The 27,996-nt window shown below is 48.7% G+C and overlaps 1 protein-coding gene across 1 annotated transcript; it reads left to right on the top strand.

The window, feature by feature from the left end:
* Nucleotides 1-23: 23 nt before the first annotated feature.
* Nucleotides 24-26,164, top strand: LOC308407539 (cryptochrome-1-like). The gene is made up of 15 exons (XM_080899251.1): nt 24-202; nt 2,123-2,286; nt 11,129-11,237; nt 11,345-11,487; nt 11,639-11,823; nt 15,391-15,479; nt 17,221-17,361; nt 18,181-18,492; nt 18,788-18,939; nt 21,678-21,880; nt 22,280-22,378; nt 22,461-22,589; nt 22,690-22,767; nt 22,844-22,968; nt 23,192-26,164. The coding sequence occupies exons 1-15, from the start codon at nt 176-178 to the stop codon at nt 23,198-23,200; spliced, it is 1,965 nt and encodes a 654-aa protein (XP_080755377.1). The 5' UTR covers nt 24-175; the 3' UTR covers nt 23,201-26,164.
* Nucleotides 26,165-27,996: the final 1,832 nt, after the last annotated feature.

Genomic DNA, 27,996 nt, shown 5'->3' with positions numbered 1-27,996 from the left:
AGCTGTGGGTAAGAGGGCGGAGCATGCGCACTGAGCCAAAGTGTTATGAAACAAAGTAGCGCAGCAGCGGCTCGAGGTGCAGACAGTCAGAGGGACCCAGCGCGCAAACACTTATACCCCGGCACAGCTCCCCGCTCTGCCCGAAGACATGCTCCCGTCCCTGGGCCTCACATAGATGTCACCTCCGGGGAGCCAGCACAAGGTGAGCGGGTGGGTGCGGGTTGGGGGGAGACGGAGGTCGGCGTATACAGCGCCACCGGTTACATAAGCTCCGCTCCGGTGACCCCGTTTCTGGGGCCGTATCGGGTGTGCCGTCCCGGGCAGGTGTGTGGGGGGTCTCCCCGGTGTGTGAGGGGCAGGTGGATGTGGTTTGGATTCGCACCGGTTTTATTCAGCCGGAGCTGCGCTGAGGCGGAGAGCCCATTCACAAAAAAACTCCGTGACCTAATTTCCATTTGGAGGGTCCGTGAACGCATCTCAGCCTGTTGGCGTGCCGAAAGCTTCAGCGTTTATGTTTTCATCTTCATCGCGTGGGCTGAGTGTGAGGATGAGAAGTTCAGGCTGGAGCCGCTGGACATCCTGAAGGTCAGAAACGTCTGAGATCCGCCGACTAATCACAAGAGCGGAGCTTTGACCGCAGTCGTCACAACCTGGATCCCAGGATTGATCCCACAGCTGATCTCTGAACCAGCAGCTTCCTGTGCTGGCTGATCGGGGGTCGGTGTGCTGATCGGGGGTCGGTGTGCTGATGGTTTGATTGAGTCGGGGGGAAAGTGGGTCAGTGGGAAGTTTGTGTTGTTGTTAGGAAGAAGTCGGAGCGGCGCTGCGGGTTGCACAGGAGGAGGTTCGCCCCAGAGATGATCCTTGAAGCCGCACATAGTGCAGACCCGCAGCACAGCTGGAAAGTTTACAGACCAGGCTCAGATTATAATCTAGTGTGTTTGGGACATCTGGAGGAACGTCTCCTCTGCTGCTGAGGAGGAGCAGCAGGAGCTCCGACCTGCAGCCCAGCGGCACTCCCTCACCCAGGTGCACCCTGGGAGTGTCGTCATCATTGTTAATATTCTTGATATTGAAAGTGTGATGATGCTGCTTAAAGCTGGGGGAGGGGACAGCTTGGCTTGTCATCTGACCTCAATAAGTTTTGTCTTTGTACGTTTATTTCAAATCAGCCTGCGTGGAAGCAGTCTGGACTCACTGAGCGATGATTGGCTGCTCTTGTTTTCTGGTGTTTGGTGTCGTCTGTATGTTTTTCATGCAGAACAGTAAAAAAAAAACAAAAAAACACTCAAAATATTTAAAAAACAAAGAAACGCATCTTTGTAAAACTGTGTCCTCAGTGAAAATGAGCCCACCACACTACGACTCAACCTCTGAAGCGAGCCTCCAGCTGGTGATTGGTTGAAATATCTCCTCCACGCTGATGACACTGTTTACATCACATTCTAAATAATGGCGTGTGTGTGATAAACAGGTGTGCAGTGTTAGGCGTGCAGCAAACGTCCAGGTGTGGAGACAAACACCACACGCTAACCGTGCGTCCATGTCTCACAGCTCTGTGTGCGCTCTGAGTCTGTCGTGAATCTTCGAGGCGCTGAGTTTTTGTTGAGCACGGCGAGTTCACCTTTGAAGACGAGCTCAGACGAAACAAAAGGCAGTAAAAGTTGTCCGCGCTGCAGGTAAAGCTCACCTGCTGCTTTGATGTTTCAGTGTCAGTAATCGGGTTAAGTTCTCAGCAGGTAAACACTCTGCTCACCGTTTCTCTCGCAGCTGACAGATCCTGCGAGCACCTGTGGGACAGGTGCGATGGAGGGGGTCGGTGCTGCCCGTCCTTCAGCTCTTTAGTCTGATTGGTTGTAGAACTCTGTGATGAGTGAGCTGCACTCACCGAGCTCAATATCAGATTATGAGGTACGACAGGAAGTGAGGAAACAGGAAAAGGTTTGAAGATTTTTTTAACCTTGTGCTTTGAGCTTGTTGTGACTGTTTCTACCCACAGCAGAAAGTAAAAGCCTGCTTCTATTGTGGGCCCATCCCACGCCACTGCTCGCCGAGACGCGCCTCCCACCGCTCGGTTCAGTAGACTCACCGAAGCTTCTTCCTGTTTCCTCTTTCCTTTCAGAATAAAATGGCCCTAAATTCCATCCACTGGTTCCGGAAGGGCCTCCGTCTCCACGACAACCCAGCTCTGCGGGAGGCGGTCCAAGGGGCGTCCACGGTGCGGTGCGTTTACTTCCTGGACCCGTGGTTCGCGGGCTCGTCCAACGTCGGGGTCAACAGGTGGAGGTAAGAGGATTTAAGTTACAATCAGATTATCAGTTATTAATCTGTTATTGAGTCCTATCAGGACGCGATTTTAACCATTAAAGTTAACTGGACTTCAAATGATCTGATGCTGAAACTGAGTTTAAAATGGATGTTTTTAAATAGTTTCTGTTTTTCCATCATTCATGTCTTTACTGAGAAACACGCGGCGAGAGAGCGGCGTGTTGTTTAGGAGCACTTCATGCTTCTCTGCGGAGCATCATCTCGCTGTTTCTTCAGTAAGGACAGAAATCACCTCTTTATCCTTCCTGATAACAGCAGAGGTGTTGGAATCATGCTGCTCGTTGTTCCGCGTGCGTTTGACAAACTTGACATGTTTCCATGACGATCTGGTGGTCCTGTCGTTATGAGTCCAGCAGGAGGAAATGAGCAGACCGGTGCTGGGCGAAGCTGCAGTTCCTTAAGGCGCAGCATGATGTCAGCGTTTCTCTGATGTCAGTCACATGAGTTTTATTTAACGGCAGACGTTTTTTTCCATGGGTCGGTGGTCTCTCTGCGCCGGGTTTCACCCGGAGACGCCCGCTCAGCTGCTTTCACAGTCGCTCACTTCTGCATAATCCCAGGAAAGGAGGTCAGCCGGCGCGATGAGCAGGTTACAGCAGAAGTAGGTTAGAGGATCGCTGTCCAGGCTGCGTGTGGTCAGACCAAGCTGCTCGCCGCTTGGCTTCACGTGCAGACCGGCGGGGTTGAACTGCTATTCATGGTCGCCGCGCAGCACGATCCACCCTGAAGGCAGTGACCCGCTCGTATCCAGCTGACTGCAATGCTAAAAGTGTAAACTGGTCAGCAGTTTCGGCATCGAGACAGGAAGTGCACATGGGTGACGCTCTGTGACTGTTTCTCATGGATTTCCAGAAACTTTCCAGAAATTCCCAGACGGACATTTTTCATTCAAACTAATGAAAATGAATAAATATTAATAAAAGATGGAGTTTAGAGTCCACGCAGAAACTGCTAATACAGGGAGTGCAGAATTATTAGGCAAGTTGTATTTCTGAGGAATAATGTTATTATTGAATAACAACCATGTTCTCAATGAACCCAAAAAACTCATTAATATCAAAGCTGAATGTTTTTGGAAGTAGTTTTTAGTTTGTTTTTAGTTTTAGCTATTTTAGGGGGATATCTGTGTGTGCAGGTGACTATTACTGTGCATAATTATTAGGCAACTTAACAAAAAACAAATATATACCCATTTCAATCATTTATTTTTACCAGTGAAACCAATATAACATCTCCACATTCACAAATATACATTTCTGACATTCAAAAACAAAACAAGGACACTCAAAAGCCTGCCATCCATGGATTCTGTCAGTGTTTTGATCTGTTCACCATCAACATTGCGTGCAGCAGCAACCACAGCCTCCCAGACACTGTTCAGAGAGGTGTACTGTTTTCCCTCCTTGTAAATCTCACATTTGATGATGGACCACAGGTTCTCAATGGGGTTCAGATCAGGTGAACAAGGAGGCCATGTCATTAGTTTTTCTTCTTTTATACCCTTTCTTGCCAGCCACGCTGTGGAGTACTTGGACGCGTGTGATGGAGCATTGTCCTGCATGAAAATCATGTTTTTCTTGAAGGATGCAGACTTCTTCCTGTACCACTGCTTGAAGAAGGTGTCTTCCAGAAACTGGCAGTAGGACTGGGAGTTGAGCTTGACTCCATCCTCAACCCGAAAAGGCCCCACAAGCTCATCTTTGATGATACCAGCCCAAACCAGTACTCCACCTCCACCTTGCTGGCGTCGGACTGGAGCTCTCTGCCCTTTACCAATCCAGCCACGGGCCCATCCATCTGGCCCATCAAGACTCACTCTCATTTCATCAGTCCATAAAACCTTAGAAAAACCAGTCTTGAGATATTTCTTGGCCCAGTCTTGACGTTTCAGCTTGTGTGTCTTGTTCAGTGGTGGTGGTCTTTCAGCCTTTCTTACCTTGGCCATGTCTCTGAGTATTGCACACCTTGTGCTTTTGGGCACTCCAGTGATGTTGCAGCTCTGAAATATGGCCAAACTGGTGGCAAGTGGCATCTTGGCAGCTGCACGCTTGACTTTTCTCAGTTCATGGACAGTTATTTTGCGCCTTGGTTTTTCCACACGCTTCTTGCGACCCTGTTGACTATTTTGAATGAAACGCTTGATTGGTCGATGATCACGCTTCAGAAGCTTTGCAATTTTGAGACTGCTGCATCCCTCTGCAAGATATCTCACTATTTTTGACTTTTCTGAGCCTGTCAAGTCCTTCTTTTGACCCATTTTGCCAAAGGAAAGGACGTTGCCTAATAATTATGCACACCTGATATAGGGTGTTGATGTCATTAGACCACACCCCTTCTCATTACAGAGATGCACATCACCTAATATGCTTAATTGGTAGTAGGCTTTCGAGCCTATACAGCTTGGAGTAAGACGACATGCATGAAGAGGATGATGTGGACAAAATACTCATTTGCCTAATAGTTCTGCACTCCCTGTAGTAATAGATTGCAATTATATAGCACTTTTCAAGGCACCCAAAGCGCTTTACAATTCCACTGTTCATTCACTCTCACATTCACACACTGATGGAGGCAGCTACAGTTGTAGCCACAGCTGCCCTGGGGCAGACTGACAGAAGCGAGGCTGCCATATCGCGCCATCGGCCCCTCTGGCCAACACCAGTAGGTGAAGTGTGTTGCAGGGGGATCGAACCGGCAACCTTCCGGTTACAGCTGAGCTTCCCAACGCCCTGAGCCACGGTTGCCCTGATAGTGTGTTTGATGCCAGTGAGACAGGTTTTATTCTTATTTTCAGACACCAGTTCTTAAAGCTGTCGTACTTTCCTGTGTTGAATATTCACTTTATGATCGCGTGGCATCAAAGTCTGCCTTGAATCTGAGACATGATGCAGGGACCTGGGATGAAAACCTGGAGAATTTCCAAAGGATTCCCGGTGGGGCAGCAGAGGGAATAGCAGTGAGTTTGTGTTGTTACAGCTAAAATCTGCGTTTTCCTGCCATTTCTGTTCATGTGACCAACAAACACATTTAAGGTTTTTCTGAGTCAGTCGTAAGGGGAGGAGAAGCAGAAGGACTCGCAGGGTTGTGCTGCAGCTGAGGGGATGTGGACTCTGAAGGGAGAAGCTTATTTTGTTGAGGTTTTGTTTTCGCGTCTTAAACTAAATCTGCAGACCGTGGCTTAGAAGTGCGCCGTCGCTGAAGCCTTCTATTATGAGCTGCTCTGAGCTTTAATGTCCTGCTTTGGGAGAAGATGAATGAGAGCCAGCAGATGTCTGTTCAGCTGCTGTGACACCTGCAGCTCTGTGATGGCAGCCCATCATCCCATTAGCTTCGTTATCTTTACCTGAAACCTCGAGTCACACCGGGATTAAATGGCTCCGTCTCCTGAATGAGCATGTTTGAAAGTAAACTTGATGGAACAGAACCCTCTGAAGCTTTCTGTGTTCCCGACCCACATCCTCTGTGTGCTGCAGGACTTCGTATAGAGGTCAGAGACGATCACGTTGGATAACATACGCTGAAACCAGAGAGCTGCCTGAGATGTAGGTTACTGTTAACCCAGATCTAATCTGTGCTGCAAGCTTCACTTAAACAAACCAGACTAAGCTGACACGTCCTAAGATTTGACAGAATAAACACTTAAATCAGTTTTACAAACGACTTCTTTACAGATCATAAAGGTTTTTATATTTTCCACCAATAAACACAGATTATAACAAACATGTGTCAATCACATATTTAAGAGAAGAAGGATCCTGTGCTCATAATTATACATAGATTAGTGTGTAATTATTCTCCCAACAAACTCATTCATTCAACGTATATTTAATATAGGCAAAATACTTGGCAGTGTGTGGAAGCCGCCATGTTCCCCCACCATATTTGAAGGACATCTCCCTTCTCACTAATAACGTTGACCATCCAGCAGAGGTGATGGAGAAGAGGTTGTAGGCTTTGTGTGCCATCTTCAGACTAAAGGATCATATATTTTATTGTTGGATTAAACGTCTTCAAGAAACTTGAAGTCCAGTCACTTTCTCTTGCAGCTCCTTAGACCCCCATGACCTGGATGACGAGCCTGCACAGACATCTGGATAAAACGTCTCCAGAGAGCCAGCTGAACAACCACTGCTGGTTACGATTTAACATTATAACAGCTAATATTCGGCTGTAGTATCGTAGAAGTCACTCTTTCCCCCAATAAACAGTTTGATTATATTCTCAAATCCTATGAAAGTTTATTCAGTAAGAGTCCGAGTCCAACAGTTTCACTAAAGCCAGCTAACAGAGGCTAATGCTGGCGAACAGAGGCTAGCGCGGGCGAACAGAGGCTAGCGCTGGTTAACAGAGACAAGCGCGGGCGGGCGAACAGAGGCTAATGCTGGCGAACAGAGGCAAGCGCTGGCGAACAGAGGCTAGCGCGGGCGAACAGAGGCAAGCGCGGGCGAACAGAGGCAAGCGCGGGCGAACAGAGGCTAGCGCGGGCGAACAGAGGCTAGCGCGGGCGAACAGAGGCTAGCGCGGGCGAACAGAGGCTAGCGCGGGCGAACAGAGGCTAACGCTGGTTAACAGAGACAAGCGCGGGCAAACAGAGGCTAATGCTGGTTAACAGAGGCTAGCGCGGGCGGGCGAACAGAGGCTAGCGCGGGCGAACAGAGGCTAATGCTGGTTAACAGAGGCTAGCGCGGGCGAACAGAGGCTAGCGCGGGCTAACAATAGTGCTTACTGATTCAGCGAGTCCTCAAAAGCACACCTCAGTATCGCTGTCATTGGTCAGAAGTGAGCTTCTGACTGTGTAAAGAAAGATGGACGCTGCTCACGTGCATTGACAGCTGAGGTAAACAGCAGACTGCCAGCCCACACAGCTGGGAAAAACACTTGGGGGTGGATCCAGATTCAGAAGCACGCCGGTGGTCATTAAAGGGCCAAGTTTAACGTGTCAGACTAAAACATGTTTGTCCTGTAGCAGCCACCATAGCTTGAATTATGCACTTGAGCTGCTGAGAGATTTCACACTCACCAGCCTGCAGCGTCTCATTCACACTGCTCCTCCGTGGCTCCTCTCCTCCTCTTCAGCTCACTTCTGCTCTGCTGCTGCTCTGCTGCTGCTCTGCTCCACATTTCACTCTTTATTTGTTGGCATTGGTTCTCTGGACTGTGTTCAGCTTTGCCTCCCCTGCTGTGCTCAGCCAGAAACCCACTGGCACATCCACGACCCGTTCTGCAGCTTTCATTTAACTACAGTCCTCTTTGTATTTATTAATCAGTCACAACTGGCTCATGTTAAAGCTCCCTTTATATCTCAATGTGTGTAAAAAGTCACGCCATCCCTAAAAGTCCAGGATGTAAGTGGACGTTTTGGGGGGGGGCGGTCTTCCTAAGATTAAATCTATAGACAGTAAAAGTGTCACATTTTGTATATGGACTCATTTTTACCGATACGCTTCTGTTACAGGCTTTTATTTTTCTGATGATCATGGAGATTTTTCTGACATTACCATCATCCTCACAGTAAGAGGCTCAGACACTTGTTTTCAAAGTCCTCGAACGTGCTCAAGTTTCCCGCTCGGTTCTGGTTCTGCTTGGTTGGCGAAGGACCGAAGAGGCGGAGCAGTCAGCGTGCACCAGCGCCGTGTGAGTGCAGAGGCTGAGCAGTGGCCTGTTAATGTGGGACCAGATATTTTGCCATTTTCAGGGAAATGTGAGAGTCTGTGCAGACATGTAGGTTAGTGTGCCAGTGCGGTAAACTTATGAGCGGTTATGTGATGGTGACCTACATGAGGGGAGGCTTTCCCACGTGGCTCTTATTCAATCGTACACACAGCTGATCGATGCTGGAGGAGCAGGAAAAGATAAAGGAGCATCAAACTAAATAACAGTCTGTTAAACTACGTAAGCGTCGGGCATGCCGAGCATTCCCTCTGAGCGAGGCTGGCGGCTACTCCATCAGGCCTGAGTCTCCCTCTCCCTGATGAAGAGCCAGCGAGCTCTACTCGTCAAACACAGCTGCCATACTGTCAAACTGGACTTGCTGCTTATGGGCTGCGAAGCTTTCCAGAATGAGTCCTGATCTGTTTCAGGTCTGTGATGGTGCTCGTAGAGCTGGGCGATATGGCCTAAAATCCATATCATATCTTCTGTAGAACGTACTTTACACACTATAAGGCGCACTTAAAATCCTTTAATTTTCTCACAAATCAACAGTGAGCCTTATGTGTGAATTCTGGTTGTGCTTACTGACCACGAACCGATTTTGTAGCACACGACACGCAGAGCTGTCAAAAATGTTTTAGTATGACGTTGCTAAGCTACGAAGCTGCACCGCTTGATTGCTTGTCCGAGCATTACAGCTGCCGTAGTCTGGAGCCTCGCGGAGTAATCTGGGTCCTAAACTCTGTCTGTTTCAGGTCCCAAAGTCAAACCAACACTGCGGCGTCACAAACTGTATGGCAGCCTCGCTTCTGTCAGTCTGCCCCAGGGCAGCTGTGGCTACAACCGTAGCTGCCTCCACCAGTGTGTGAATGTGAGAGTGAATGTGAGGGTGACTGGGTGTGTAAAGCGCTTTGGGGTCCCTAGGGGGGACTAGTAAAAGCGCTATACAAATACAGGCCATTTACCAGGTGTAACAATTAAGTTTAACATCCATGAAAACAGAATTTATTACTTTTAACAGAGTTAGAAGTTAGCAGGAAGTTAGCTCGCTAGCTTCCACCTAAACATGATATAGCATGTTCTGACTGAGAGATTTCTGAAACAATTCATCCTTACTGAACCAAGCCTGGGAACTCCAACCAGAGCTGGAGAGATACAGCCAACGCACTACAGCACATGAGCCCACCCAAACACAGTGGGAGGGTCTTTGTGCTCTTAAACGTGTTTGTGGCGTTGAGCGGACTATGGAGGATGAGAGTGATCAGGTCAGAGTTCACTCTGTCACCTGACTTCCTGTAGTGTCTGTGTTCCTGTTACTGCTGACAGAGAAACAAATGCTCTAAAACTCACACCTCCTGGACAACAATGATGTTACGCACAAAGCTCCAACACCTGATGAGGTTTCTACAGTTTGTGAGCCGTTCAGGCCTCCAGCTGATCAGATCTTCTGAAGTGTTAAAGTGTGAGCCTGCAGAGTGACTCGTGCTGAAGGAATCGGGGAAAACACAACGTCTGGATTTATTTCATGATAATTATCCTGAAGGTTTTGCGTGAAAGTGTCAAAGCACCAAATTCATCCAGTCAGGACAGTGTTTCTATTTGCTCTCGATTCAGCCTGTGACTCATTACAGGTGTGTGTGTCTCTGTGTGCACGCGTGTGTGTGTGTGTGCGACAGGAATGAGGTTACTGGGCTAAGGGATTGTGTTGTGGAGCGGTCGAAGCTGAGTGTGTCTGCTCTGACAGATGTAGGCCAGAACAGTTATATAAGGATGGCTGTACACACACACACACACATACATACAGTGACACACACACAGCACCTCCCTGTGTTTTCACCAGCATGTACGTGAGCAGCAGTGCGAGCTTCCCCATCAAAGATACCAGCCTGCTTGAGTGCACGTGGTCATACAGGTTCACTCTCTGCACGTGTACGCTCATGAGGGTGCTCACGTGTGCACACATAACAGCTGATGGCACGAAGGAGCCGAGCGTCTGGCTGGTTTTCATCCAGTCAGATGGAAATGAGGATTTCCTCAGAACAGTCTTTTACTGTCAGTGTTCCTCCTCCAGGGGGCGCCGTTCTGCCATTTGTCTTTGTGACTGCAGACGCGTGGCTCAGGGTCAGGACTCGGGCTCGTAGCCTCTTCACTGTTTTGGTCATTGTCCTCTTTATTCTCACCATCTGAAAACGCAGAAACCTCAGTGATCAGAACGTGTTTCACTTCCATGGATTCAGGCACAGAATAACGGAGGCCACACTGAGGGCTGCACTGAGCCTCTGAGTCCCTGCACACATGAGCGCCGACTGCAGAGAAACCACAGCGCTGTGCTGTGTGAGCACCGTCGTCTTTAGCTCGCTCACAGTCGTTCTTGGACATCAGGTCCGGGGGACTTTTGCGTTTGACTGACTGAATCTGATGACTGCGCTGGTTTTGCGGCCTTGGTCGAGCCGTTTCTGCGCTCGTTGTAAAGTCAACGTCGGGCCGGTTTATTCTCCTGAAATCAGGCATCATGTTGCTCGGAGGCCCGAGTGGCTGCAGACTGAACCGAGCTATAAAAAGAGCAGACGGTGATTATAAAACCTCCTGGCTGAGTGTGTGCAGGCGCTCACGTGCCGCCGCACACAGATTGGGAGCAGGCAGAGCTTTGGCGGTTTAACGATGGGGTCAGACGGGGGGACGGAGCTGTAACGATCAGACTCTGTCTGGTCTGTTGGACCTGCAGTCACACCTGATCAGAACCCCAGCACGCCCTCAGAGCTCATCAGCTTCAGACACTACACACATGAATGCACGCTTTCTTTTCCAAAAACCAAGAAACTTCTCAGGGTTTCGCTGTGGCGCCCCCTAGAGGGGGCAGCTGAGAGGATTTGTGGATCATAGCCTGTCTCATTACAGCGAAATGATTTTTATCTGGGTCGGGTTTTAAAAGCGCGAGTTTCACCTGTAGGATCCAGCATCTTCCTGTGAGCTGTAATTATTACTAAAGTGTTTTTGTAGTGGATAACTCTGAGAGGGCATTTCCAGCTTCGCGGCCCAGCGGGGCAGGGGCGCAGGTGTTGGGAATCCCTGGGTTCCCGTCCTAGATGAGGGTCAATGATTTTCGCTTTGTCATGCATCTCGTTTCTGTCCTCCTGTCTCTCCTCAGGTTTCTTCTCCAGTGTTTGGAGGATCTGGACGCCAGCCTTCGCAAGCTCAACTCTCGCCTTTTCGTCATCAGGGGCCAACCAGCCAACGTGTTCCCGCGGCTCTTTAAGGTGAGATGCAGGAAATCCTACTCCGGGGTTAGGGCAGACATGTGACCAGGGCGCTCTGCTCTGCTGCTCCTGCAGCCTGTTGGGAATCCTCTCTCTCTGTTTCTCAGGAGTGGAAGATCTCCCGGCTGACCTTTGAATACGACTCAGAGCCTTTTGGGAAGGAGAGAGACGCCGCCATCAAGAAGCTGGCCATGGAGGCGGGCGTGGAGGTCATCGTCAAAATATCGCACACCCTGTATGACCTTGACAAGTGAGTGAGCTTTATTTAACGACAGCGCGGACCCTTGAGAACACAGCGACGCTGTAAGGACATTCAGGGAGGGTTGTTTCAAACCGTCATGGAGCCTGAGGTCACATGATCACGGTCATGTGTCATGAGATTCCTCTTTGCTTCTCCGCAGGATCATCGAGCTGAACGGCGGGCAGCCTCCGCTCACTTACAAGCGTTTCCAGACTCTGATCAGCCGGCTGGATCCTCCGGAGATGCCTGTGGAGATGCTGACGGACACACTGATGGGGCACTGCGTCACGCCCGTCCTTGAGGACCACGGGGACAAGTACGGCGTCCCCTCGCTGGAGGAGCTTGGTGAGAAATCAAACACACTCACGAGAAAACAACCACATAGATGGCCGACAGCGTTTCTCGTAGTTGAAGCACCAATCAGAATCTCCGTGTACTTATTCATCCACGCCCTAAAACCAAAATCCAACAACAAACAGGCGAAGATCTATGGGCTCAAATTGTGGTCATAAATATTTTGTACTTGTAAATCAGGATTTATATGTGTAAAAAGAATTTGTGTGTGCGTAAAAAAGATCTGTGTGTGGCCAAAAAATACGTGTGAAATTCTGCACTGAAGTTTCAGGTTACAAGTATGAATTTTGACCCTACTTTTCTTCCTTTCATCCGGTTGGTCAATGTCATGTCAATCACAAATTTAACAATCCAATCAGAGAACAGATGGGTTTGGCTATTGGAGGGGTGCTTTATGGAGCTTCAGGTCCTTGAAGGGAGTAAATGCCCTTTTACATGCCAGCCCAGCTTTTTCTGTCTGTGGCGGTCCGAGTTTGGTGATTTTTGTGTCACAGGTTTACGTGCTTAATAAAAGGACCTCCAGAGCCTTTTCAACAGTGCTGCAGACCTCAGGGGGGCAGGCAGTGCTGTGGAAATGACAGTCTTCACTAGTGGGGATAGTTACAAAGCTTTCTTTGTTTTGAATTAGCATACATGTTTTTATTGAACATTTGAAGATAAAAAAACTGAAACACTTGTAGAGGACGTAAAGTCAGAGATAGAAACGACACGGAGCAGGTGCATCTAGTACAGGTAAAACCCCACAGAGCTCAGCAGCCAGCGCAACAAATTCTGGATCCTTTGCTTTTAGTTAGCAGTTAGCATTAGCAGCACATGTTACGTCCGATGTGAAAGGACCTTCATGCTGCGCATTGTGACTCACAGCCATGGTCCCGGGTCAGCCCTGACTTTGTGTTAAACTAATCCTAAAGTAATGATGGTGTTTCTAACCACTGATATAGCACAACTTTATCCTTTCAACAGCTGCGGAAAGTTAGGGGACCTGACTGCTATCGGATATTTATACAGAGATCCTCCAGCTTCAAACTGTATCACCCTTCAAGGACCTGCAGTTCAAAAAAAGAACCCCTCCAACAGCCAAACCCATCTGTTCTCTGATTGGACTGTTAAATTTGTGATTGACATGACATTGACCAATCAGATGAAAGGAAGAAAAATAGAGTTTCACGCGTATTGCTTACACACACACAAATTCTTTTTACGCATACAAACCTGATTTACAAGTACAAAATATTTATGACTACAATTTGAGCCCATAAAAATCGACCAATGATCAAATCACACACACACACACAGACACACACACTCTCACAGACAGAGACACACTCTCACAGACACACACAGAAACACTCTCACAGACACACGCACACTCTCTCACACTGAGTGTAGCTGAGCAGGCCTGCAGCGCCCCCTGTGGCAGCTGTGTGCATCACAGCTTCGGTGCAGTTTGATGGCGTTCCTGCACAGCGTCCGTCAGTCAGCTGCTGCTTTCACACCTGCAGGTTTTGTCCCAGAGAGTTTTAAAATCAAAGTAAGGGCCAGGAGACCTTAAACGTGGCTCCTGAGTGAAGCTGTGACGCTTGAAGCTCTTGAGTGTTGCACGTTCATCCAAAGCTGATGACACACATCAGCTTTGGATGAGTGTCTGGAGTGAAATAATATAAAAGATATTTGGCTGAAACTTTTTTCACTTTGAAACACTGATTTGTTTCTCAGACGACAGGGACCAGCCCACCCCAAACAGGGCTTTGGCTTAGTTGTCCTCTCTGCTGAGTCCCTCGACTTCATTGTCATATTTTATTTGTTCCTGTGTGTGACCCGGGCACCGAGCCTGAGCGAAGGCCTCTGCAGCTCCACAAACAGACATGAAACACTTGTTGCAGCGCCCTCTGCTGGAGCTGTTTTAAACGCAGGAAAAGAGCTTCCAGCCTGGTGGATCTGATTCTGGACTCATTCAGCTTTAAGGAGAAACTGCAGTCAGCTGATTGATGCCGAAAGAAGAACTCCTCCCATAATTAAACCCCAAACCTGTCACCTGCTCTCTAATTTAAAGCTCTGAGTCGGGTGAAGCCATCTGTCTCTGTCCATTCATGCAAGCACCTGCTGTGGAGCACCTGCTGTGGAGCACCTGACCCTGAGACATTTAAGGAGCTCTGTGCTCCTGAATGAACGTGCTGATCCTCAGTCTGCTCCCCATTCAAAGAAACCTGCTGCTCCACAAAGCTCCGCCTCCATCTGCCACTCACAGCTGCCGCTCAGGTCACTTGTAGAGTGATGCACACCTGCCCAATATAACTCTAATCTGATCCCAATTAAGTAACTTCTGGTGCTCGTTGATGACTTCTCCTCACTCAGAGTTGAATCTGTCACGAGTCGTAGCGTCAGGCCCACGCCGCTCTCTCAGTCCGAGTCGTCCTCGGGTTTGGCAGGTGGGGACATGGTGGGTTCGGTTTCTGCTTCATCCTACAGCAGGTTCACTGACGGGCCGCATCTGAGCAGATCTGATCAATAACGTCAATAAAGTCCAGAAATGAAATATTGAACTTTTTATTCTGGTGATAAAACATGAAAATAAATCATCTTCAGTCTTTATTTTCAAACCAATCAGACGTTTACTCTGAGCTCGTTCTCAAGAGGTTACAGAAGTGAAATGACGGGGTCGTTTACCCATGGGGTCGTGACGGGTTAGTTTAATCACGGGGTCGTTTAACCACGGTGTCGTTTACCCACAGGGTCGTTTAACCACGGGGTCATGGCGAGGTCATTTACCCACAGGGTTGTGACGGGTCGTTTACCCACGCGGTCGTGGAATGACGGAGCATCGCTCTTTTGTTCCTGAACTAGTCAGTTCAGTTCAGTTCATTTTTATTTCAAGCATTTCAAACATGTGGCTTCACAATCATTACAAAATATCATTCCATTATTTGTTTGAAAAGGAGTAGGCTGAAGTATTCACTTATTTGTCCCTACCCCCTCAAGTTTTACCTCTCATTCATTTATTTTTTTTGTCTTAAATTAAACAAACAACATATGAAACATATGAAGTAAAGCAAAACAAAACAAAACATACATAAAACATACATACTGTAACTTCGGTCGTTGCTGTGCTTTTTGGAAGTCGAATTTCCCAGAGGAACCCACCCAAGGGATTAATAAAGTTCTATCTTATCTTATCTTATCTTATCTTATAAATCAAAAACAAGAAATTAGCAAGCCCCACCACAGTATAGTTTCTTTCATATGAAAAATACAGAATGTGTATATTTGCAGATACACAAGTTAAGGAAAAACAAACAAACCAAAACAAAAGAAACAAAAAAGAACCACAACACCATTACCAACAACCAGTCGAAGCTTATTTCTTTGTGTCTCTGAGTACCTTGGGTTTAAATTTCACCTGTGCAGGTGTGACTTAAAGGCACAGCGAGCAGGTTCAGGTAATCCAGCAGGTCTGGGATGGGAGACAGGTGGGTGGGGTGCCGAGTTCTGATTGGCTGTGTGTGTTTATGGAAGGTTGACCTGCTAAGGACAATGATGAAGGTGAACCGTCTCTTTCAGGCTTTGACACGGAGGGGCTGCCGTCAGCCGTGTGGCCAGGAGGAGAGACCGAGGCTCTTACCAGGATAGAGCGCCACCTGGAGAGAAAGGTGGGTACTGCAGCTGATGGTGGGCTGTGGTCATAGAAAGCTCTGAGGGGATGACGTTCAGCAGAAGCGCTGAGGACTTCTCAGTGACGCAGCTCCTATTTTCATTGGCTGTTATCTTTGATGGGGAAGATTAAAGATCTTCAGCATCACAACAGAAGAAACGCGCACTCATCTGTTTCAGTAAACACATTAGTAGGGCTGGGCCATATTATACCGTTCACGGTAATACCGGTACAATGTTAGGCAACGATAAGAAAATGAAATATGGCGATAGAATGTGGGTAAAATGCACATGCGCAGGGCCTTTGTTTTCATATGCACATGGCCGAAAAAGCATGGCGGCGACAGAGAATGAGAAGGGAGAAAGGAACATGCAAGCGGCCGTCGTTATTGCCGTATTTGTCGGACTAAGGTGCTCGTAAATCTGGGAGTAATCTGGGTCCTAAACTCTGTCTCTTCAGGTCCTAAAGTCAAATGAACACTGCGGCATCAGAGTTAAAAAACTGTCTAAATTCTTTCATCTTTAATAAAATGATCAGCGTTGCTGCTTTACCAGGTGTAACAGTTAAGTTTAACATCCAGGCATCCATGAAAACAGGATTTATTACACTTAACGGAGTTAGAAGCTAGCAGGAAGTTAGCGGAAGTTAGCTCGCTAGTTTTGCTAGTTACCTAAACATGATATAGCATGTTCTGACTGAGAGATTTCTGAACAAATTCAAACGTACAGCTCTGCTGTCACTTCCAACATATAATAAGACAGGAAACTAAACAGCAGTGACGCTTGTAGGGTTACTGAAGTTGGACTAGCTGGTATATAATGATGTGCTACGTGATCGCTAACGACACAGCTATGTTAGCACAACAAACACAGTGAAGCTGGAGGATGAACGCTAACACTTTTCCACTCGATAAAAGTTAACTTCAGGGTTCATCATGGTTAGAGACAAATGCAATCCTATGGCAGGATGCTGTAAACAGACCAAACTTCAGTCAGGAGAACAACTGAGATAATCCATCCACAATACCAGGTTAGCCATTAATATACTGCAACAACATGGGAATAGAGCAGCTGCCAGAGAATTCAACATTAATGAATCAATGGTACAGAAGTGGAGGAAGCAAGAAGAATGAGTTTAATAAAGTTTGATTTATCTGACTGCTTTGTTTCGCTTAATGTGCCTTATAATCCCGTGCAGTTTATGGTCCAAAAAAATACGTATTTGACGTTTTTATTTGGCACACTGCAGTTTAATATTGCAAAGCACCTCTTTTTAACTTTGGTGGATATTATACATGGTTATGCTCAGGATATGTCAGCCCATTTCTACTGGAAATGGCTTTTGGTTAAACCTTCAGCAAGGAATTTGCATTTGCACTGTTCAATTTTTATATAGCTTTAATGCACATAAAAAACAGCTGCTTGTTTAAGTGAAAATAAATGGATGGGTTTTTGCGCTAGTAAAGTTGTGGAGTTGTATTTTGTCTCTTGCGTGTTATCGCAAATTTTCAAATATATATCGTGATAAATATTTTTGGCCATATCGCCCTGCTCTAACAAACACTGTTCGCTTTCTTTTCTTGTCATGTTCTTGTCTGTCCGAAAACGTCTTTTGTTCAGGTTCACAGACATGTGAAACACTCCCTGCTTCTTTCCAAACCAGCCGCCTGTGATTTGGTGAATACTTTAACGTGGCCGTCTTACTTCCCCTCCTTTCTCTCTCCCTCTCTCTCTCTCCAGGCGTGGGTGGCGAATTTCGAGCGTCCGAGGATGAACGCCAACTCACTGCTGGCCAGCCCAACAGGCCTCAGCCCATACCTGCGCTTCGGCTGCCTCTCCTGCCGCCTCTTCTACTTCAAGCTCACCGACCTGTACCGCAAGGTCTGCGTCAGACCCACACGTTGCTGTTGCATATTTGTGCTGCCCCGAAGCATCGGTGCGACTGCACCGCAGCGATGATCTCATTTATGGACGTGTATGAAGCAGAGCCCATCTGCTACTCTGTTTCTGTACGAATGAACTCCATAGACGAGACAATGCTGTGCAAAAGTCTTGAGCCACCCCTCATTTCTTCACAAACGTTCCTGTAATCTTTGAAGTGCTCTTGAGCAACAGTTGTCCAAAGGTCTTTGTAATGTTAAACTCTGACCTCTGAATCATTCTGAACCAGTGTTGTAGTGTTAGGTTGTGCCTGTTGTGTGCAGACACAACCTAACACTACAAACACATTTGAATCAGAAGCTAAAACTAAAGAAGGCAGGCTGTCACACAAACACGTTATCTGTGAATCTATGAGACACGCCAAATATAACGCAGTTTGACATGAAATGGGATTTTTGGCCCAACAAGGCGATTCCCAAAGAGGAATAATATCATTTTATTATTTCCAGATCATTGCATATCAGTGCAGGTGTGAGCTATGAGTGCACTTGCCAGATGCAGTGATCTGATTGGTCAGATCTGAACCATCAGAGATGAAATATTGGCATGAAGGCCCCACCGAAAGGGCGGTGACATCACCGCTGGGCTCAGGTCGGTGCTGCTGAACCCACTGAGACGGTCGAACGGTGACTGACTGCTGTGATCAACAGAACGTCGTTGAAGTGAAACACTTTTATAAAACCGATGGCCGAGGTTGAAAGAGTTAACCCCCCCGAACGCTTTTAACCCGATGCTTTTGTGATGTTTCTACTGATGCAGGTGAAGAAGAACAGCTCTCCTCCACTCTCGCTCTACGGACAGCTACTGTGGCGCGAGTTCTTCTACACCGCCGCCACCAACAACCCACGCTTCGACAAGATGGAGGGAAACCCCATCTGCGTCCGCATTCCCTGGGACAAAAATCCTGAGGCGCTCGCCAAGTGGGCTGAGGCGAAGACGGGCTTTCCCTGGATCGATGCCATCATGACTCAGCTGAGGCAGGAGGGGTGGATTCATCACTTGGCCCGGCATGCCGTGGCCTGCTTCCTCACCAGAGGAGACCTGTGGATAAGCTGGGAGGAAGGAATGAAGGTGAGCACATGGGAAGCGGTCATGGTGCGGTGACGTGCCGATACTGAAACATGCCGATGAATCAGACGGGAACAGCTGACCGCATTACTGCCTTTATTTTTGTGCGTCAGGGTTTAATGTCGTAGGTGTTTTTCCTTCTTCGTGTCGGCCTTATTATTTTGGCACGTTTGCCAGTAACTTCCGTTCATGCTTAAGGAATAAAAACAACCGAGTTAAAACAAAGTGATGTTACTCACTCAGGTGTCGGCTTATTTTTGCACTTCCTGTTTTAATGGGCTGTGGTTACCTGCTGCAGGTGTTTGAGGAGCTGCTGCTGGATGCAGACTGGAGCGTGAATGCGGGCAGCTGGATGTGGCTGTCCTGCAGTTCATTCTTCCAGCAGTTCTTCCACTGCTACTGCCCCGTGGGCTTCGGCCGGCGCACCGACCCCAACGGGGACTTCATCAGGTGGGTACCTTTCCTTCTATCGCCCCTTGGTGCCAACAGCTGAGCCCGCACCTGGTTGGCGCCCTTCCTCCCTCTGTCTCTCAGGACTGCACAGATATTAGAGCGTTGAGGGTCATCAGAGGAGAGCAGTGAGTCACAGGGGAAGCACAGACAGATTTACCTGTTTTAAAAGTAACACCTGTTACACCTGATGGAACCTGCCAGTTACTGATGACGTCAGTGTCTCACACACAGTCAGCTCAGGGACAGGTCAGCTGAAGACAGCAGAGGGGGAGAGAGAGATGGGGGGATAAAGGGGACGTCCAGATCTTAGGGTAAGTCAACAAACCAGCGTCCTTCCCTCCTCGTCTTTGTCTGTGTGTCATCAGCTGTTTGTAGCTGTCTGTTCACACCTCAGCACTTAGTCTGGGATCCAGGATGCTAACGACCTCACAGTGTGTGTGTGTGTGTGTGTGACTCTGAACATGTATGCATCAGTAGACGTGTACCTGCAGCAGCGTGTTCATTACTGCTGCTCTCTCCCCCCTCCTTCCACTCTGTTTGTGATTTTTGGGGGTTGGGGGGAAAGTTCAGCGGTCCCTCTCCCCTTCGTAGATTGTAGCTGATTGCTTTTAAGGTGATTGGCCGGTCTCTCGCCCCTCCACCCAGGTGCAGCCTGCGCTTCCAGCCGGGGCTGCCGTGGATGGACGTTGTTGATGGCGGTTTGTTTCATGTACCTGTGCAGCCCTGAGGCACTCGCGCCCCAGCGGCACCCTCTGAGCAGGTTTATGACTCGGTGGCGTCTCATTTCGTCAAAAGGGATTCTGACCGCTTGGTAGGGAAATGCAAACGCCTCGCCTGCATTCGTTAGGTAGAGCGTTATGAAGCATTCCACGGAGGGTAGTGAGGAGAGGCGTTGGACCAGCTGTAGCTCTGCCATCGCAGTGAAGCACGATTGGCGCCGGTACTCGTTACCTGCGCTGTGCCACGCGAGCCGGTCCACTGTCCAGGCGCTGGGCAAAGCCCCTCATCAGGCCCTTTGTGAAATGTTCAGTGGCGCTCTGCTTTTGTGAATGCAGCCCTGCGGCTCAGGCGGAGCTGGAGCGGCGGCTGGCTCACTCAGACACATGGCGTGGATCACTAGTGCACATGTGCATCACGTAGGGTAAAAAACAGGCCGAGATCAGAGATACAGATCTGACTGCAGAGGATAAGCAGCCCTCGCATGGCTAGGCTTAGGCTTTTCCCCGACCATCATCCACCCAGTCACATCCATCCAACATCCAACCACATGCAGCAGGGAGAGTCAGCCCCACCCTTTATGTTTAAAGATGTCTGCATATCTGCCAGTGTAGGCGTGAGGTGAAAATCCAAAGCCGTGACACTAAATGTGGACAGCAGATTGAAGATTACATCATCAAAGATTACATGACAGGAAGAGGAAGCCCTTATTGCCCACGCCACCCGCCGCCCTCCATCGGCTCGCGTGCTGCCGGCAGGTCGCGGATCTTCCTGGCAAAAGGGTTGTGGTCCCTTTTGGTGAAATGAGGGGGCTCCCTAGTGTGCCGGCCCAGAGTATGGCGCTGTGGCGATGGGAGAGGACAGTCAGCAGAGGCTTTGGGCCCACTGACCACTTAAAAGACAACCACCACAGTCAGAGGGGCAGGGGGGGCAGATTTGAGCTCTTTTCTCAGTCCACTGCTGTTTGAAGGGGATGGAGGTGGGGTAAGGTTGGGGGAGGGTGGGGCCAGAGCTGGGAGGTACGGTGGAGGACTTCTGTCATCAACGGCGAGCTCACAGGAGAACTTCAGCTTCCTCTTCTGTTCAGCTGTGAGGAATGAAACCGAAGAAGAGCTTTGAGCGATGGACGGACAGGAAGCTCGATGGCAGATCTTTTCCACCGTACGCCAGCTCTGGTCCAGGTGGGGTGGGAGGGGTTGGGCGGGTGGGCTCAAAACTTTGTGCTTTCTAATGGCGTGTTGCAGTAGACGTCTTCCTAGCGGCACCAATCAGCAGTGATGTCTCTAACGACACGGCGCTCTCCGTCCGTCGAGCACGCGTGCGTCCACACGGCCGCACCGCTGCCTGCCCCCACTGTGCCGCTTCCCACAGTTCCACTCGCCCCTCTCCTCCGCCCCGCCTGTGTCCCCTCCTCGGACTCGGTAAGGTCGGACCAAGCGCAGTAGGTAGGTGGCTCTCTTTCCACGACAGTCCAAGGAATCTTCTGCACGTTGTGAGATGTTGACCTCTTGCTGCAGTCTGATTGGCTCTCGCAGCGTCGCTCTGCGTGTGCGTGGCGTGGCTGCCGTCACACCAGCTCACAGTAAATGTTGTTGGGACCACAGCCCCTGGTTTTCCACCACGTTTGGCAGCATTAACGTCTCTCTGAGCGCCCTGTGACGGTTACTGCCCGCAGTGCTTCTGACTCATGTCCTGTAGCCTTACTGTGCAGTGTTGTGCTTGTTTGTAGCTTCGTTCTGCAGCAGCTGACTTCCTTAAAACTTGTAAGCACGAAGGGCTGCAGACCAGCGTGCTCCGGCTGCAGGCCTAAACCTCAGCCAGCTCTTCACACAGCAGCAGCTAAAGTTTGGAAACACACATTTCAGCTCATATCTGAGACGGTAGCTCCGAAACATTCAGACATGACATTTTTTCCTCTTAACCCTTTACCTCCCTGCATCACCACCACCCCAATGCACTTTGTACCCCTCCTCGTGCTGACAGAAGCCAGCATGTCTAATGTCTCCATCTGCTTCCAGACGATACTTACCTGTCCTCCGAGGTTTTCCTGCTAAGTTCATCTACGACCCGTGGAACGCTCCAGAGTCTGTGCAGGCGGCGGCCAAGTGCATCATTGGAGTCCATTACCCGAAGCCCATGGTGCACCACGCAGAGGCGAGCCGGCTCAACATCGAGAGGATGAAGCAGATCTACCAGCAGCTGAGCCGATACAGAGGACTGGGTACGAGATCAGAGAACATGAAACGTTAGCCTTAAACCACAGCACAGCACGCCCCGGTCGCTCCAGGAACTAAAGCTATCAGTAACTTTAGAATATTTAATGAGGCCAAGTTCTGTCTTCGTGCTGCGCAAACTTTCAGTTCACACACTCATGTGATTCTTTCCAGAGGTTTGAGTCGTCGTAGCTTCAGGAGTTTAAGAGAGATGCACATGAAAAAAACGAATTCAAAGCTGAACCTAGTTTTTATTCTGCAGGAGTGTTTTTCTCCTCCAAACAGGTTTTATGTGATGGAATAACCTGCAGTAGTTTGATGTCTGTGACGTGTAGCAGCAGTGTTCAGATTTATTACAGTTTCAAATTGTCAAAGTTACGAGTAATAAGTGTGTGTGTGTCTTTCAGGTCTGCTGGCATCAGTGCCGTCCACCCACGGGAACGGGAATGGAGGAATGATGGCCTTTTCCCCTGGAGAGCAGCACCCAGGGACCAACAGTTCACACAGTAAGGCCTCTGGACACAGTCCGAGCTTCCAGCTGCTCTGGCAGCTCTGTTGTTGAGTCACGTCTTCTTCTGTGGTCTTCAGCGCCCGGAGTGTCGGGGAGCCCCGTTCCAACAGGAAATGGCAGCGGAAGCATCCTTCTCAACTTTGACAGCGAAGAACAGACCGGCCCCAGCGGCGTTGGACAGCAGCATCAGCGCCTGCAGCAGCATGGTACATGACGCCGCAGCTTCCTGTGTGGACTGAGGTCAGATTCACAGTTTAGTGGCACGATGTCGTATTTATAGTGTGTTTGTGTGTGTGTGCGATGCAGGATACCACTCAGTGCCAGACACCAGCCAGAACACCAGCAGCCGACTCTACCACGAGTTTGCTGTGCCTCAGCACCCAGGTACGCCGCGGGCAGGAAGCATTTGAAGTGTTTCACGTCAGCTTCGGCTCAGACCTTTCTCCTCCTTTTCCTTCAGGACTCCTCCTGCACCCCCGGGGCGGCATCACAGGGAAACGGGAGCGCGAGTCGGAGCGTGAGGGGTCGGGGGAAGAAGAGCCGGCGTCCTGCTCCGTGCACAAGATGCAGCGACAGAGCGCAGAGGTCAGCCCACCACTCGGCAGAGCTTCTGTCCAAATGCTGCCAAAACAGTCCTGACACGTAAAGCCAGGCATCCCGTATTTCAGGACTTATTCCTTGTTGAGGGAAATTTAGGCCGTGTGTGAAACAGGAAGAGAGAGCGGCATTCCACCCCGCAGATATGAAGAACTCCTGTGGCGTGCTCGGTTGCCTGCCAATAATCCAGGTGTGTCTCGTCTCATTGCAGGCAACCTAGAGCAGATGGAGAAGAGACCGTGCGGAGTCCATGGAGCCGGCAGAGAGAGGAACGCCCGACATCACCGCCTGTCCTCCAATCACAGCAGCTCCAGACAGGCGCCTCCTCCTCTTCCTACTTTTCCTCACACACAGAAAATCCCAGGGAGCACACACAGAGGTGAAAATGTGTCAGTTGGCTCGAATCGGTTGACCTCTGACCTCAGAGGAATGTGCAAAGAAACAAATGACCTCAAACTTTATTTCTAATAAAATAAATAAACCAATAAAAACTTTATTGTCTTAAACGGCAGCCACCGCCACGCAGCTGCCAGGCTACGACGCGGAGCCTTCGTCACAGGCTTCGGAGAGTCTTCTTCTACTCAAACAGGCTTAAACAGGGAAACGCAGCTAAAGCTCCGCCCACGAGCCACGCCTCGAACAAAGAGGTCATCCAGAGGAGCGCAGCTGTAACACGAGTGACCCGAAGCACCAAACGCAGCCTGCCAACTTCACTTCCTGTCTGTGTAAATAGAGCCTTTTTTTAATACTGGAGGTGCAGCGGGTTAATAAACACGAAACCTCCTACTTAACGGCACTGGTTGTGATTCCCCTTTTCACCACCTGGGGCAGCATTTCACCAGCACGTGTCTTCACGCTGTAAATGAGCGCGGCTCACCGCTCCATACATGCGCACGCACGCTACGCTGGGGCTTTGGATGTGGAGTTTCTTCACATCCTGGTGATGCTCCAGTTAACTTTGAGCATTTTTAAAGCAGTTTAGAAAAACAGGATGTTACACGTACTACCTTTATTTCCGACGCTGGCTTCGTGGGAACGTCTTCGACTGCCTGGTTTGTGCTCACTCGTATCGGCAGCTAACATCGAATGCAAGTGAAATTTGGATGCATTAAAGTCACAAGTGTCAGAGGTCTCTATATATTTATAGCCGAGCCCGTTCCTGGTCTTTGAGTCGTGTTTACAGTGACGTTCTTAGATTAGAGCCTTCGTGCCGTGGCGTCGTTCAGCCCTCTGTGTGACGCCGTCATGCACGAGGAGGCGAAGCATGGCTGAACACTCAGGTCCTGATCTGAGACTTGTTCTGTTTCTGTTGTTGGACCATCGTCCTCGCAGCTTTTCCCACATTTTTACTGAGGTCGCTGCGCTTTAGCACTTGTGTTTGGTCCGACCTGGCCAGTCACATTTTCACCTCTCTGTTCCCCTCACACACACCTCCTTCTGCAGATGTGGTGGTTGAGCTAATGGCTGCGTTCAGACTCCTCTCCAAGGCATCACATTTTTCTAAGATTTCTTATAAAAACCAAAAACCTGCTAAACAAAAATGAAGGAAAAAAGACTAAAAACCAAGTTGAGTCAACGCGCTGAGACGGGCGACCCAAACGAGCCTCATTCTGTCACAGACAACATTCCTCACACGGTTTCCTGCGGCGCTGCACGGAGGGACACGTGAAGCATGCACGGCTGTTCGGGATCATTAAAACTGTAAATCTGCCCAACATCTGCTTCATGGCCGACAAACAAACGGTCGCTGGCGTCCAGGGGGGTGGGGATCCTCCACCCTCCACCAGCACCGCCACTCCCACTCAGAGAATGTATGATAAAATCCACACAACAGCATCGGTGGCTGATGTTAGCACCACCAGCTACACACACACAAACAAAGATCTGCACATACACAAAGATACGCACACCTGTTATTACTGCGCAGTTTCATTACAGTTACCCTGTTTTCTTTTGAGTTTACAGTGTGATTACCCGAGTATTTCTCATGTCATTACAGAGTAAATATATACAGTAAATATGCTTTTTTCCCACAGGAAACGTAGTAAAGTACAGAGTAAATACTTGTAAACATCTGGTAATTTCACTGTATTTGCGTACAGTTACATGAGTAAGGACCAGGCTTCATGTGAGTTTGAATCCGGGCTAATTTATCTGTATTTAAACTGTAATCACACCCACAACTGTAAACTCAGATAACTCACTTCCTGTTGTTTCACAATAAAAGTCTTCTTCTACTGAACAGTCAGAGGCCTTTATTGTGAAAAGTGTTCATTAAAAAAACAATAGTCCATATCTCTCTCTCTCTCACACACACACACACACACACACACACACACACACACACACACACACACACACACAGCCTTCTTGATGATTAGCCAGGAGAGAACATCCCAGCCTGCCCTCTGATATCAGCGCCCCCTTTTGTTTAAGCAGTGTAACTGCGATCGCTGACGAGCAAGTTGGCTGTTTGGAACTTTGTCGCATTTATGTGTGCGTTGTTGGCCAATAATGCTAACAATAATAATAATGATAATAAAATATATGTTTGACCTAAATGCCCAAACCGACCTTGGTATTGATGATATCTGACGTGTTAATAAAACAAGTGTGGGAAATGAGGCAGCATTGCCCCGCCCTCACAGAGCCCAGGTGTTTGAGGTGTTTTACAGGATAAATTAAAGTTCTTTTCTGGCTAGTACAGGAATATAAAGCATGTGAGGCTGAAATCAGAATGTGGACTCGAGTCGGTTAAATGTCCAGCGCACAGGTGAAGAACTGAAGACGCGGCGGGGCTTCACACAGCACCGTTACCGGACCCAGGGGAGGGGCGGGTGTACAGTAGTCGGCATTAGTGCGTCGTGGTCGTGCGCCCTCGGCTTCAGCAGTCACGTGGGGGGCTGATATCGGGGAGGGAGGGGGGGCCTTTAGTATTGTAGTGTTTCTGTATTATAGCTCTGTCTGAACATTGTTAGGTTTGATCGCTTTTATCACTGTGGGGGAAAAGTTGATCCAAGTTTTTATTCTCGCTCTTTGTTATGTTTGGTTTCCCTTCGCGAAGGCGAAGACGGACGCCATCCTTCGTCTCTGTAACCTTCTGCTCTTTCTGTCTCCTCGTGATGTGAAAGGCTTTTTGTGATCAAGTTCATGGCAGGAAATTAAAGTTATTACAACCTGAAAACGTCTTGTCATTCTCCACACTGATCCCAAACACCAGACGCACTCGTGGCCATCCAGTGTCATTCTAGGACGGTGAACATGGCTCATGTCTTTCCTGGTAAATCACCATGGTAACTGATGCTAAAGACCTACCCTGTGAAGAAGGGGTAAATCTGTTATTTTCTCTGCCCTGTTGGCCCTGACGTTAGATCTGCACTCGCACTCATCCTCATTTCAAACACCTGAAGCACCTTCAGGCTGATGATCTGAAGAAACCTGCAACCAGGAGCTCTTTGATGTGGACACACCTGTCTGTGATAAACATGTGACCCAGAGTTTACCTTTATTCAATTCAGTTTTATTTATATAGCACAAAATCACAGCAACAGTCACCTCAAGGTGCTTTATATTGTCAGCAGGACCTACAATAATACATACAGAGAAAGACCCAGACCTTACTCTGGGAGCTCTCACTGAGCTACATTTACAGAGCAAAAGCCTGCAGGTGTGAATAATGTTCCTGACTAAACTCCAGTGTAAACACTCGTTTTTGTAAGTCATGACGCGCACCTCACGTCGCAGCGTGGAGCTGCACAGGCAGGACATCTACTGCAGAAAGTGACTTGGCTCATACACATCAGCCTTTCAGCTTTCAGCCCGACTGTGTTTCAGAGGTGTCTTTGGGCAGACAGTGCTGTGGCTCTGGTTTGAAGGAAACACCGGGCAGAATGTTAAAGCTGTGTTTTGTAGAGTGAGTACAGGGTTGACGTTAGTCTCTGTGGGGTTTCTCCATGGCTGACCTCTGGTCAGTGATGTCCATGTGTGATGTGCCTCTGCCTGTCGCTGACACAGACGTGTGCAAGTTTACTGTGAAGCATCTCTGTTGGAAAGGCTGTCAGCTGTGGGGGGGGGGGGGCTTGTGGCGAGAGAGCACAGTTGCACTATTGAGCACATGTTCAATTCAATCACAACATAAGTCGCCTCAAGGCGCTTCATAGATACAGAGAAAAACCCAACAATCATATGACCCCCTATGAGCACTTTGGCAACAGTGGGAAGGAAAAACTCCCTTTTAACAGGAAGAAACCTCCAGCAGAACCAGGCTCAGGGAGGGGCGGGGCCATCTGCTGCGACCGGTTGGAGTGAGAGAAGGAAGACCGGATAAAAGACATGCTGTGGAAGAGAGACAGAGGTTAATAACAGATATGATTCAATGCAGAGAGGTCTGTTAATACATAGTGAGTGAGAAAGGTGACTGGAAAGGAAAAACTCAATGCATCATGGGAATCCCCCGGCAGCCTACGTCTATTGCAGCATAACTAAGGGAGGATTCAGGGTCACCTGGTCCAGCCCTAACTATATGCTTTAGCAAAAAGGAAAGTTTTAAGCCTAATCTTGAAAGTAGAGATAGTTTCTGTCTCCTGAATCCAAACTGGAAGCTGGTTCCACAGAAGAGGGGCCTGAAAACTGAAGGCTCTGCCTCCCATTCTACTTTTAAATACTCTAGGAACAACAAGTAGGCCTGCAGAGCGAGAGCGAAGTGCTCTAATAGGGTGATATGGTACTACAAGGTCATTGAGATAAGATGGGGCCTGATTATTTAAGACCTTGTATGTGAGGAGCAGGATTTTGAATTCTGGATTTAACAGGAAGCCAAAACAGGAGAAATCTGCTCTCTCTTTCTAGTCCCTGTCAGGACTCTTGCTGCAGCATTTTGGATCAGCTGAAGGCTTTTCAGGGAGTTTTTAGGACTTCCTGATAATAATGAATTACAGTCGTCCAGCCTGGAAGGAATAAATGCATGAACTAGTTTTTCAGCGTCACTCTGAGACAGGATATTTCTAATTTTAGAGA

Source organism: Rhamphochromis sp. 'chilingali' (genome assembly GCF_963969265.1).
Source record: "Rhamphochromis sp. 'chilingali' genome assembly, chromosome: 12".
In the NCBI taxonomy this organism is placed as follows: Eukaryota; Metazoa; Chordata; class Actinopteri; order Cichliformes; family Cichlidae; genus Rhamphochromis; species Rhamphochromis sp. 'chilingali'.
This window is presented reverse-complemented; position numbering and strand designations above follow the sequence as displayed.

Excerpts from the sequence above, each read along its gene's own strand:
- LOC308407539 (XM_080899251.1), top strand. The coding sequence starts at position 176 with ATGTCACCTCCGGGGAGCCAGCACAAG. Across the intron at positions 11,238-11,344 it reads TGTTCCCGCGGCTCTTTAAG|GAGTGGAAGATCTCCCGGCT; the intron begins GTGAGATGCAGG and ends TCTGTTTCTCAG. Across the intron at positions 22,768-22,843 it reads TGCTGTGCCTCAGCACCCAG|GACTCCTCCTGCACCCCCGG; the intron begins GTACGCCGCGGG and ends CTTTTCCTTCAG.